Here is a 13,889-nt window from a genome sequence, read left to right on the forward strand (position 1 = left end):
CTATATTGCATATATGATTATCAGGGAAGATATAATTTAAAGATTATGACATAAATAGCTGTCCTTTGCACATTATTGTAGTAGAATTTGACAGACAAACTTTAATACTCAGCCGGGTGTGGTGGCGCGCGCCTTTGATCCCAGCACTTGGAAGGCAAAGGCAGGCGGATCTCTGGGTTCAAGACCAGCCTGGTCTACAGAGTGAGTTCCAGGACAGCCAGGGCTACACAGAGAAATTCTGTCTCAAACAACAATCAAAAAAAAACCACAAAAAAGCTTAAATACTCAATTGATAGATTGTTTTTATTGAGCAAAATTCCACATATTAACCAAGTTGGAGACAGACTTGGGCTATATGAGACTGTCTCAACTTCATAATTTTTTCCCCCATCAGTGAAGTAATAACATTAATTTTTATTTATTTTTATTTATGTTAATAATTGCTTTGTACTTATGTATCTATGTGCACTGTAGGCCTCTCTGGGGTCATATCCCTTAGAGCTCAAGTTACAAATGGTTGTGAGCTGCATGTGAGTATGCTGAGAAGGGAACCAAGGTCTCTGGGAGATCAACAAGCACTCCCAGCCTCTGACTCATTTCTCCAGTCATGTGGTGATGGTGGATACCTTCAAACCAGGGAGGGAAAGAGGGACAGGCAGACAGATTGCTGTGAATTCTAGGCCAGCCTGGTCTAAATTGTGAGTTGAAGGATAGCCAGAGCTACACAGAGAAACCCTGTTTTGAGAGGTGTGAGTGGCACAGTGGTACCACATTTAACATCCACACTCCTGAGGTAGAAATCCATGAGTTCAGGCCAGCTGCTCTTTACATATTCTTACTTGATTTTCTTTTCTCTCTCTCCTGTCAATCACATTAAAGGAGCCCAGTGTGGTGGCCTATACCTTTAATTGCAGCACTCAGGAACAAAGGCAGGCAGGCCCTAGTTGAAGGCCAGCCAGATCTATATAGTGAGACCTTGTATGTATGTACATCCATTTGTGCATGTATACATTCATACTTAGATAAGTTGTCACAGGTTCTTCTTGATTGAAATAATTTTTTTTTCTGCACAGACTTTCTCTGTGTGGTCTTGGATGTCCTAGAACTCATTCTGTAGAACAGGCTGGCTTTGAATTAACAGAGATCCGCCTGGCTCTACCTCCCTAGTGCTAGGATCAAAGGCATGCACCACCCCTCCTTCCATGTGCACTCTTATCTTTGAATTATTTTCTTTTTAATTCATCCTGGTCTGTTTAGGGATCCTGTGGCAGTGAGGGGTGAGACGTTGTAAGGGATGTGGGAGGATCATAGATTATCATGTTCTATATTACATGGCATAGGAAGAAAGGAAGGCCCGGGAAACTTGTGCTCCATACAACTCTTGTTTTTTTTTTTTTTTTTTTAATCTTCACCAGTGAGATTGGAACGGGAAGCTGAAGAGGAACGAATGCGGAAACACAAGGCTGCTGCCGAGAAGGCTTTCCAGGAAGGGATTGCCAAGGCAAAACTTGTACTGCGCAGGACACCTATTGGTACAGACCGCAACCATAACAGGTAAGTTACTCAACTTAATTTCCGTGTCTTCTGAGAGGGAAGCTAGCTAAGGTGCTAGAGACAAACTGCTTCTGTTCAGTTCTTCAGTTCTGTTTGTAGCGATGATTTCTCATTGTGCAACTATTGACTACTACTGGTGTCAGATGTCAGGGTTATGACGTTAGATAAGACAGTCTCCCAGGCTTGTTGGTAGCTTATATCGGAGCTCTTGCATAAACCATGGGTTCTATTCCTATGATTAAGAAAAAGTCTCAGCCAGGCGGTGGTGGCGCATGCCTTTGATCCCAGTACTTGGGAGGCAGAGGCAGGTGGATTTCTGAGTTTGAGGCCAGCCTGGTCTACAAAGTGAGTTCCAGGACAGCCAGGGCTACACAGAGAAACCCTGTCTCAAATAAAAAAAAAAAACAAAAGTCTCCTCTTGTCCCCAAGGGTATCATTGATAGAAAATTTAAATAATACAGACAGATGAACTATAATCCAAAATTTTTTTTTTTTTTTAATGGTTCAGTATTTTAGAAGAGATGGTTCAGTGATTTAAGACCACTTACTGTTCTTGCATTTACTGTTCTTGGAATTGGGTCTAAGCACCCACATGGGGACTAAAACCATTTGTAACTCTAGTTCCAGGATTCTGAAAACCTCTCTGAACTCAGTCATGCATGTATACATGAAGGCAAAACATGACAGACTTAAAATAATTTTTTTGTTTTTTAGGTAAGGTATTTTAAATTCATTCCTTGTGTGGAACCTAATGAGACAGAATAGACATTACAGAAGTGACACAGACATTAGATGAATTCCAGATGTCAAGGCATCTTTGTTACCCTGTCTTTCCTTACAACTCTTCTATGTCAAATTGTGAGGAAGGCACTGTCAGCTGTGACCAGTGCTACTCCTGCTTGTTAGCAGTAAAGTGATCCAGCCGTCTCTCTGTCCACTGTTGCACTTATCATGGGTGTTACTAATTAATCCTTGTTGTGCTTTGTAGATACTGGCTCTTCTCAAACGAAGTCCCAGGATTATTCATTGAAAAGGGCTGGGTCCATAATAGCATTGACTACCGGTTTAAGCATCACCGCAAAGACCACAGCAATTTACCTGATGATGACTACTGTCCTCGAAGTAAGTATATCTGCTGCAGAGGTTGTTGACATAAAGCAGTGATCCCTAACCATGGGTGGAGGAGTGGGGGGTGGGGGAGACCTTTTCTTAGGAGTTGATAATCAGGCTAGGTTGAGGTCACAACAACATGAGGACCTATATTAAAGTTGCAGCATTAGGCAGGTTGAGAACCACTGCTTTGAGTATGGTGTCTGCTCCAGGCGGGAAGTGGTCATGTCCAGAATGCATTGAACAAGTCTGAGCTGTGTAGCAGCCCAGCACAAAACACTGGAGTACTGTTTTCCTTAGTGAGTGTGTGGCTGCCTACGAGCTGTGGCCACACCCTAGCTCAGGAAACAGAACTGCAGGGTGCTATTAGGAAAAAGATTTAAGGACTGTTTCTTTTGAGTGTGTTTTGACCTTCCTCTTTGTAAAGATGAAATATTTTTATGTGTTTGAAGCAGTGCTGTGCTATAGTTCAGGCTGGCCTAGAACTGTCAATCCTCCAGCCTCAGTCTCTTGAGTACCAGGATTGTAGGTGTGCACTTCCACCCTTGCTTTGAGATAGTTTAAGTAGGGACTGTCTGTGGTTTAGGATTCACATGGAGGACTGACTTTCCTGTGTCCCCTTTCCCGGCTGTGGTTTCTTTATTACCACCCAGCTTCTGAGAGAAGAGGAGCATGCAGAGAGAAGAGAGCATGGTAGCCCTGATCCTAGCTTAATGAGGGAAGAGGAGGAGTGAATACTTGTGGGTAGTAGATTTTACAGAAATAGCTTTCAGATTTTGTACCTTGTTAATGTCTGTAGAGGCATCAAGCCTAAAACTGAGGTAGGAGACCAAGGAAACTGTTATTTGTCCTCTTTCTCTGCTTTTTAAATTAATTCTGAAATACCTTGTATTGTGCAAAGAAAATTTAGATGTGCTGGAGATTTGACTGCAAAAAGGACAGATAAGGTCCTGAATGTCATTTCACTGCAAATCTAATAAGGAGAAAAATAGACATATCTCATCTTAAGTCAGGGACTGCTCAAGTAATCTCAGCACTAGGAGCCTGGGGTGGGCAGGAGGTGGTGAATTTGAGACCACCCTGGGCTCTGTAGTGAGACCTGTAGGGTGGGTGCAAGGATTGACTGAGCCTGAGGCACAGTGGCATGCGTCTATAGTTATAGTTCCTTGGAAGGCTGGAGCAGAGTGATATTTGAGCCCAGTTGTTGAAAAGGACAAAACAGGGAGACCGCCTACCACCTGCTTGGGATCTCATATAACCTAGGCTGGTTTTGAAGTCTTTTTTAAAGTATGTGGTATTTTGTGTGTGTGTGTGTGTGTGTGTGTGTCTGCACTGTGTGCATTTGGTGCCAACGAAAGTCAGTAGAGGCATCAGATTCTATGGAACTAGAGTTACAGATTTAACTGCCATATAGGTTCTGGGATTTAAACCCTGGTCCTCTGGAACCATTGGGTTATAATAACCTGATGAAGACTGCTTCTCAAGAATTGTATTTCTCTAGGAATGTATTTTTTATTTTTGTTTTAAAGTAGTGCTTGATTTTGAAGATACTCCTAATAACAAACTTAATGTAGCATTATTAATAATAAAACCACTCATTTCTTTTATACATCTGAAAACTTTAAGGCTTCTTTATGGTAAGTTATTTTAAGTGTAGATTATATTACCTTGCAGCACATTCTGGATTTGGTATACTTTACAGATAATATTAGTGCTATCTGATGCAGTTGAACTAGAGAAGAGTTGACTGTAGAGTCAGGCTCTTCAGATTTAGAAGTGATTCCAATAGAATGTAGGACTTCTCAAAAGCTTATCTAGAGCATCCTAGTGGAGATTTGTTTTGTTTTGTTGCCCCACCCCCTTTTTTTCTTTTGGGTGTTTTGAAACAGTTTCTCCGTGTAGCCCTGGTTGTCCTGGAACTCACTATGTAGACCAGGTTGGCCTCAAACTCAGAAATCTGCCTTTCTCTGTTTCCTGAGTTCAGGGATTAAAGGTATATATATATATGACCACTGCCTATTTGAGGATTTTTTTTTCTATATGATATTGATATGTTTGTGTATACGTATGTGTGAATGCATGTAGACGTCAAAGGACACCTTGTAGGATTGGTTCTCTCCCCTGTGTTGGTCCTGGGGATTGAACTCAGGTCTTCAGGTCTGGGGGCAGGCACCTTTACCTGCTGGGCCATTTCTCTGACCTCTAGTGGATTTTTAGATTGATTTGAAGTTGATTGGTTATTTATTTTGAGTCTAGGTCTTAAATATAGTCTAGAAGTTGCTGGCCTAGAGTGCACAGAGATCTTCCTGCCTCTGCCTCCCAAATGCTGGGATTGATGGTGTGCACTACCATGTCCTGAAGATGAGTTTGCTTAAGGCTTGAGCTGTGTAGCTGTTGACTGTAGAGAATATAGAAGTTCTCAACTTACAACAGGGTTGTGTTTGATATACCCATCAAAAAAATTTAAAGTACTGTATGTTAAAAAATACACGTAATACACCTACCTTCCAGATGTGTGGCTTAGCCCTATAGTTCTACTTGTAATGTAGAGTGCCAGCTGTTTGTGCTAGTGGAGGTACGGCTGCCTAGCATTGTGAAAGTGCAAATCCCAGCCCCAGAAAAGTCATGGGATACAATATGAACTGTCTGTCATTATTACTATAAAATGAGTTGGGGACCGGCCGTGTGAGACTAAGCATACCACACATAGGACATCACTGTCTGTCGCCTTAAAACATTTCTTTCTTTCTTTCTTTCTTTCTTTCTTTCTTTCTTTCTTTCTTTCTTTGTTTTTTTTTTTTTAAAGATTTATTTATTTATTATATGTAAGTACACTGTAGCTGACTTCAGACACTCCAGAAGAGGGCGCCAGATCTTGTTAGGGATGGTTGTGAGCCACCATGTGGTTGCTGGGATTTGAACTCAGGACCTTCAGAAGAACAGTCAGGTGCTCTTATCTGCTGAGCCATCTCACCAGCCCCCAAAACATTTCAATTAGACATTTAAAACATTTTTTTAGCAAACATACTTTCTCAAGGTTTGCAATTTCTTTATTTAAAAATATAACTATATTATGTAGTGGTCTTAATAAATTATAAATACGTGTAAATCTGGGAATAGTTCTTTAGAGATTTCTTAAATTTTATTAATTAAAATTCAACAGTTTAGTAATTATAAATGTATTCTGTGTTTAATTGGCTGCAGCATCTGTATATTGTTGTCTGGGCATGGAGTCTATTTAGATTTTCTGAACAAGGAGTTGGTTGTTTAATGTATTAAACTTAGCATTTGCATTTCTCTTAGGTAAGAAAGCAAACCTAGGCAAGAATGCAAGTGTGAATGCGCACCATGGACCAGCACTAGAAGCTGTGGAGACCACTGTGCCCAAGCAAGGACAAAACTTATGGTAACACAACACCTGAGTGCTTGCTCATGTTTATTCCTTTCCAATGTTAAGGAAGAAATATTTAACACAGTAATATGTTGCTCATTTTTGCATATCAAAGCTTACTGTTGGGCAAGGGGTGTGGCTCAGTTGGTAGAGTGCTTTCCTACCATGAGTAGACCTCTGAGTTGCATCTCCAGCAGCTCTTAAGCTGTTTGTGGTAGTACATTCCTGTAATCCCAGCACCAAGAGATGGAAGCAGGATACACCAAATTCAGGACCAACCTGGGCCACATAATACCCTGTCTCAAAGGAAAGAAAACCAAGACCTCACTGTTAAAAACCAGAGTTGATCTTTTGGTAACCAGCTATTTTTCTCAAAGTTCAGGATTTGATTTTTCCCTGCTTGTTCTACTTTAGTTTCTGTTGCTGTGATAAACACTGTGGCCTAAAACATTTGGAGAGAAAAGCGGTTATTTTAGCTTATAGGTTACAATCCGTTCTCCAGAGGAGCCGTTCTCCAGAGGAGCCGGGCAGGGCAGGAAGGAGTTCATGGCAGGAGTCACAGGGGGCTGGTCTTTACTGGCTTGCTCCCGGGCTCACTTTTAGCTGCTGTCTTTCTTTCTGTCTACATAGGGGTGGTACTGCCCACAGTATGAAAGCAATCAAGAAATGCCCTGCAGGCCTGTCTGATGAAAGTCATCCCTCTGATTGAGGGTATCTCTTAGTAATAGTTGTATCCAATTGACAACCTAGATTAGCCATCACACCTCTTTATAGTATAATTTTGTATATTATAATTGGATTTATCCCCAATTCTTGAGATACAAAGTCCTCTACTGTAGTTCAGGTGAGCCTGGAACTCACTATGTAGCCCAGGCTGACTTTGCGCTCACTCTAATCTTCCTGCTTTAGCTTCCCAAGGTACTAGGATCACAGGCATGTCCCACAGGTCTGCCGTGCAATAGCTTATGTAGCATTGCCAAAGCTTCTCAATAAATTTGGGAATATGAAGTATTTTGAATTTGGTGATTACACTTTGCAAAGTATGTGTAAAATAAAATTAAGATACATAAATTTATTAAGTAAATTTTATCCACTGGAAAATATCTTCGGTGCAGTCACTTAGCTGTTTTCCATTGAGGTTTATTTACTTTTTTTTTCTTTTTTTAAAGATTTATTTATTTATTATATGTAAGTACACTATAGCTGTCTTCAGACACTCCAGAAGAGGGCATCAGATCCCATTACAGATGGTTGCGAGCCATCATGTGGTTGCTGGGATTTGAACTTGCGACTTTTAGAAGAGCAGTCGGCGCTCTTAACCGCTGAGCCATCTCACCAGCCCTATATTTACTTTTTGAAGTCATATGGACAGATGTTCTATTGCCTTTATAAAGTCTATCTCTGAGATAGGTGGTTGGCGCATGCACCCTGTTAGTCCCAGAAAAGAGGCTGAGGCAGGTGCATCTCATGAGTTCAAGACTAGCCTAGTCTACAGATCGAATTCCAGGACAGCTAGGGCTACACAGAAGGAAACCTTGTCTCAGAAAAAACAGACAAGTGTCACTGTATTGTAGCACTTCCCATAACCTATTAGGTGTTCTAATAGTGGACATTAGATTGAACACAGTTTGAAGAGCTGGAGAGATGGCTCAGCAGTTAAGAGCACTGGCTGCTCTTCCAGAGGTCCTGAGTTCAATTCCCAGCAACCACATGGTGGCTCATGACCATCTGTAATGAGATCTGATGCCCTCTTCTGGTGTGTCTGAAGACAGCCACATTGTACTCATAAATGAAATAAATAAATCTTTTAAAAAAGAAAAGAAACCAGTTTGGAATTCTGTATTTCTCACTCACTGTCAGCCTGAGACTCCATACACCAGTGGGTTTTCATTGTTCTTCCCGCTTGTCCGGTCTGCTTTGCTCCTGCAGGTTCCTGTGTGACAGTCAGAAGGAATTGGATGAGCTGCTGAGTTGCCTCCATCCTCAGGGAATCAGGGAAAGTCAGCTTAAAGAGAGGCTGGAGAAGAGGTAAGTGGTTCTTCTTGTCACTCAAGTCTTCTCAGTGTTAATGGCAATATGTGAGTGTGCGCTTTTGAAATGGTCTCTGTGTAGATCAGCCTGACCTTCAACTCCGAGAGCTGCCTGCCTCTGTCTCCCTAGTGCTGTGACGAAAGGTGTGCGCCATGATACTCAGCAGCAGTATGGTTTTTGTTTGGACTTGTTTGCATATATGCTTGGCGTGTGTGTATGTGTGTGTGTGTGTGTGTGTGTGTATTTTGTTTTTTAATTAGGTGCTTAGCAATCAAAACCTTGGTCCTCTGGAAGAGCATCCAGTGCTCTTAACAGCTGAGCCATCTCTCCAGCCTCAACCTGCATGCTTATTTGAAACAGGGTCTTCTGTAGCCCTGACTTTATAGCCCAAGACAACCTTCTACTTCTTACTCTCCTGCCTCTATCCTCTGTGTGCTGGTACAGGTCTCAAGGAGCTCTTGACGAGAGCTGTGTATAATCATATCTGACTTTCTGCTGATAATCTATTAAAATAAAGTTACAAAGATAAGTCTGTAACCTTTGATGTTTACATAACTTGTAATCTTTTTGAGCATCATGTTTATTTGGAAAAACACATTTTGCACACACTTGCTCTATGCCTAGTGTGTGCCCTGCACCAAGCTATAAACCATTGTAGTTAAGCAGTTTTGCAAAAGTGCATTCCTACCTGAGTTACTGTTCAAAACTGATCAGTCATTATTCATGATAGACCAAAGGTAGAAGTACCATAAACGTCTACCACTGATCAGTAGAAAGATAGAAGGTGACCTGTCCAAACAGCATACTATCCACTTACAAAAGGCATGAAAGCTGGAGAGATGGTTGCACAGAACACATGCAGATTTTCTTTTTTTTTTTTTTAAATATTTATTTATTTATTATATGTAAGTACACTGTAGCTGTCTTCAGACATTCCAGAAGAGGGCGTCAGATCTTGTTACAGATGGTTGTGAGCCACCATGTGGTTGCTGGGATTTGAACTTCAGACCTTCGGAAGAGCAGTCGGGTGCTCTTACCCACTGAGCCATCTCACCAGCCCCCCACATGCAGATTTTTAAAAAGCCCATAAACATTTAAAAAAAAATTGGAAGCACTGGTTTGTACTGCCACATGGGTAAGTATCAAAACATTGTGCTAAGCAAAAGAAGCCAGACATGAAAGGCTATGTGTTGTATGATTCTGTTTATATCAATATCCAATATTGGGTAACACGGAAACAGAGTCAGATATTGGCTGCTGGAGGATGTATAGAGTACTGGTAAAAGTTTCTTTAGGGCCTGGAGAGATGACTCAGTGGTTAAGAGTATTACTGACTGCTCTTTCAGAAGTCCTGAGTTCAATTCCCAGCAACCATGTGGGGGCTCACAGTCATCTTTAATGGGATCTGATGCCCTATTCTGGTGTGTCTGAAGACAGCTACAGTGTACTCTTATACATAAAATCAATAAGTAGTTCTAAAAAAGAAAAGTTTCTATAATTTCCCTTTTCCCTATCTCAACTCCTACAGATACCAAGAAATTACTCATTCTATTTATCTGGCTCGGAAGCCAAATTTGGGTCTAAAATCTTGTGACGGCAACCAGGAGCTCTTAAACTTCCTGAGGAGTGATCTTATTGAAGTGGCAACGAGGCTGCAGAAAGGAGGACTTGGCTACATGGAGGGAACATCTGAGTTTGAGGCCCGGGTAAGAGTGCAAGAAAATCCCCTGGGAAAGCTGCCACTCTCAGAAACTCAGCCTAGAGTCATTTCTAGAGCTGTGTCTTATCCTGCTAAAAAGATCAAGTTTTGGTTTAGGTCTGTTTTGCATAATACATGTGGAACCAAAAGATCATGTATGCAATGTTTTCTTTGTCATCTCTTTTGTTTGCTAAGTATCAGGAAATGGGCCAAATCTAGTTCTTTTCTCTTGCTGACATTGGGTTCTTTTTCTTTCTGGCTTGATTTTTTTTTTTTCCTTTTTTTTCCCCTACATGGACCTTACACATAGAAGATCAAGCTTGTCTCTTGATTCTGCCTCCTTAGTGCAAGGAATACACTTGACTGTATTCTTTAAAATTGGTATTCCCTATGTGACTGACAAGATTGTAGTGCACACCGTTTAAGAATACACTTTTGTGAACCGAAGGGTTAGGAGCACACACTGCTCTGGTAAGCACCACATGGAGTTTCCAGCACCCAGATGCACCTCCAGCTCCCGCATCACACCGCCCTGCTGCACTGCACTCAGGTACACACACTCACTCAAGCAGGCACATAGGTATGATTAAAAATAAAATAAAATATATCTTTATTAAAAATATAAGCCAAAGCCGGACAGTGGTGGCACACGCCTTTAATCCCAGCACTCGGGAGGCAGAGGCAGGCGGATTTCTGAGTTCGAGGCCAACCTGGTCTACAGAGTGAGTTCCAGGACAGCCAGGGCTACACAGAGAAACCCTGTGTGTGTGTGGGGGATATATATATATATGTATATATATATAATTTTGATAGTTATTTAGTGCCTGTCTCTCTGTCTCTTCATCTGTAAATAAACAGAGGTTTAATGGAGACGAAAGAATGTAAAGCTTAATGCTTGCCCTCAGCCAGAAAGTCAGAAAAGCTTGAGTCTTCTCAGACGTCTCTGCTCTCCTTGCCTGTGTTTTATTTCCGGTACTGGGGTTTAAACGTATGGCCTCACGCATGCTTCTTCACACAGCCTCTGTACCTCACCCCTCACATTTGCCCTGCATGTAGTAAGTAGTAATTACTGAGTGGATGGATTCCTTGGAGAGGTGGAATTTCAGAGTTCTGGATCCTTTTATAGGGGAAGTGGAAGAAGTCAGGTGCTGTTAGATCCCTAGTTATTATGGAAGGCACGCAGGTAACTCGTGGGACAGTTCTGGATGTTAGGCCCAACTTCTTTATTGGTCTTGTCCTCCTCTCAGTCTCAATTGTAAATCTTTCTTCCAGGTCATTTCCTTAGAGAAACTGAAGGATTTTGGTGAATGCGTCATTGCCCTTCAAGCCAGTGTCATAAAGAAATTTCTGCAAGGATTTATGGCGCCTAAGCAGAAGAAGCGGAAACTCCAAAGTGAAGATTCCACAAAGTCCGAGGAAGTAGATGAAGAGAAAAAGATGGTAGAGGAAGCAAAGGTACTGAGCTGCTGAGTCTAAGCAGTGGGAACGCCTTTGAGTGTAAGACCGAGAAGTAGAGCCACTGCCTGTAGTTGAGCTGTCTGTTTCTGCTGAACAGCTGTGTGTTGAACACATAGTAAGGTAGAACGTCTAATGAACGTGCTTGCCCTGTGGCAGGCTCAGCATCATTTAGCTTTACTTATGCTGGGAAGTCCAGTTTTTCCCCTGGTAACAGTGTAGCCAGCTTCTGCTGTGGCTCCGTGTTTTGGCCTCAGCTTTACCAGAGAGGATTGTCCACATGTCAGCATGTCATTGCTATCTCAGAAAAGACGGACCTACCTGGCGTTTCTACTAAACGAGTATCTCTATCCCTTTCACACCATCCTAAAACTGAACCCCCCCAGGTGGTGGGGCAGGTCTTTAATCCTAGCAGGCATGTCTCTGAGTTTAAAGCTAGGACAGCCAGGGCTATACAGAAAATCTGCCTCAAAAGGAAAAAAGAGAATTGAAGCCATTGTGAGTCTAGGCCATCTGTGCTGATAGAAAGGAGTGGCCTTTGGGCTAACTTGTGAGGGTGGCAGGGTGAGCAGTAGGTGTGGGAGCTGGTTTTCTGAAGGAACCTCAAATGCAGATTAAAATGATGTATGTCTCACTGTCAGACAAATCCATCTAGTTTTCTTTTGTTTTTTGTTGTAGCCAGTGTTCTCACTGTGCTGGCCTGGAACTCTGTGTAAACTGGCCTAGAACCAGAGTTCTACCGGCCCCTGTGATTAAAGGTGTGTTTCACCATGCCTGACCTTTTGTTTTGTGTTGTTTGTTTTGTTTTGCTTTTTTTGTTTTGTTTTGGTTTTGGTTTTTCAAGACAGGGTTTCTCTGTATAGTCCTTGTTGTCCTGGAACTCACTTTGTAGACCAGGTTGGCCTCGAACTCAGAAATCCACCTGCCTCTGCCTCCTGAGTGCTGGGATTAAAGGCGTGCGCCACCACGCCCGGCTTTGTTTTGTTTTGCTTTAATCCAGGGTCTTAATATAGCCCCAGCTGGGTTTGAACTTCTGAGTCCTCTTTGAACCTCCCAAGTGATGCACAGGCAAGCATCACTATAGGCAGATAGCTTTAATAAGTCTCTTCCCTGGGGGCTACAGGGATAGCAAAGCAGTTGAGAGCATCGGGCTGCTCTTGTAGAGGACCTGGGTTCAATTTTCAGCACCCACATGGCAGCTCACAACTGTCTCTTAACTCCAGTTCTAGCTGGTCCAACAAGCCCTTTTATCTGTGCATATGTGATTACAAGCAAAAATGCTTAAGAGTAAGTCTCCTGCTCTTCCTAAACGCCTCAGAGTTCATGCACAGTTGTTCCTCCTTACTTTCCTTAGACCCCGTGGTGCATGGTTCAGGGAGGAGCGTTTGGAGGAAGCGGGTTTACACGCCTATGACTGTATTTATGAGAAGCTGGTTTACTGAATGCTACATGGGTTTTGTTTTTAACTCAGTTTTTGTTTTATGTGTATGTGTGTTGCACATATTTGTGTGTCACAGCAAGTGGGGGTCAGAGGACAGTTTGCAGGAGCCTGTCATTTCATCATGCAGGTCTTGTTGGGCTTGGTGTCGATTGCCTGCTCCCTGTGAGCCATGCTGCCCTTTAACCCAGCTGTGTACGGATTTTTATTGGAAAGCTCTTAGAAAGGATCTTTCCTAGCTATTCATTTTTCTTGTGACATTTTCTTCTTACTGAGGACCAGGTAATTAAGTCTCATTAAGGTCCCTTTTTGTACTAAACCCTAAGCTGAAATAAATATAAGCCCTAGACAGTACAGAAGTGGAGAACTTCTTGGAAAAATCAGGTTGCTTGCTGAGTTGTTCTGCTGTGTTCTGTTCTAGCAATATCCTGCCCTGCAGCTCCCACCAAAGGTCAGTTTTGCCACAGCTCAAAATTTTCCACTGTCCTCCGCTTTGAAAGTTTCCACTTAGCAAGGGCCAGAGTTTCCTTGGCCGGGACCAGGCTGCTACATGAGTTTATGTCAGTCTCGTCTGGGCTCCAGTTTCTTGGGATCTGTGAGATCGTTTCAAGGTCTAGGGTATGCATTTAAAAAATTTTTAAATAGTGTTTATTTCCACCTATATTGATATGTGTGTGCCTGCTTGTCTGTGTGTGCACCATGTGCATACAATGCTTTCAAAAACCCAGAAGAAAGCATCAGCTCCCCTGGAACTAGAGTTATGGGCAGTTGTCAGCTACCTGATGTGGGTGCTGGAGACTGAGCTATAGCTCTCTACAAGAGCAGAAGTACTCTTAACTGTAAGCCAACTCTTCAGTCCTAGTCTATAAATACAACACCAATTTTGTTTCTCTGAATTGAGAAACATAATGTATACTTTAGGAAAATCCTGGGGTCTGTCATTCTTTCTCTCTTTCTGTCTCTATTTCTCTTCTCTCCTTCTCTGTCTCTTTTAAGACTGGGTCTTTTATTTTATGTATGTGAGTACTCTGTAGCTGTCTTCAGACATACCAAAATAGGGCATCAGATCTCATTAAAGAGGGCCGTGAGCCCCCACATGGTTGCTGGGAATTGAACTCAGAACCTCTGGAAGTGCTCTTAACTGCTGAGCCATCTCTCCAGCCCTTGAGACTGAGTCTTAACCATGTGGTCCAGGCTTGCCTCAAACCTAT

The 13,889-nt window shown here is 42.2% G+C and overlaps 1 protein-coding gene across 2 annotated transcripts in view; it reads left to right on the top strand.

The window, feature by feature from the left end:
- Positions 1 to 13,889, top strand: part of Baz1b (bromodomain adjacent to zinc finger domain, 1B) — a 58,809-nt gene that overhangs the window by 33,220 nt on the left and 11,700 nt on the right. For both annotated transcript variants that reach the window (NM_011714.2, XM_011240880.2), the window contains 6 exons: positions 1,416 to 1,554; positions 2,543 to 2,676; positions 5,968 to 6,070; positions 7,985 to 8,083; positions 9,615 to 9,792; positions 11,058 to 11,240. In NM_011714.2, the coding sequence (NP_035844.2) occupies positions 1,416 to 1,554; positions 2,543 to 2,676; positions 5,968 to 6,070; positions 7,985 to 8,083; positions 9,615 to 9,792; positions 11,058 to 11,240 (836 nt within the window). The remainder of the gene's footprint in view (positions 1 to 1,415; positions 1,555 to 2,542; positions 2,677 to 5,967; positions 6,071 to 7,984; positions 8,084 to 9,614; positions 9,793 to 11,057; positions 11,241 to 13,889) is intronic.

The sequence above is a fragment of the Mus musculus genome, chromosome 5, assembly GCF_000001635.26.
Source record: "Mus musculus strain C57BL/6J chromosome 5, GRCm38.p6 C57BL/6J".
Taxonomy (NCBI): domain Eukaryota; kingdom Metazoa; phylum Chordata; class Mammalia; order Rodentia; family Muridae; genus Mus; species Mus musculus.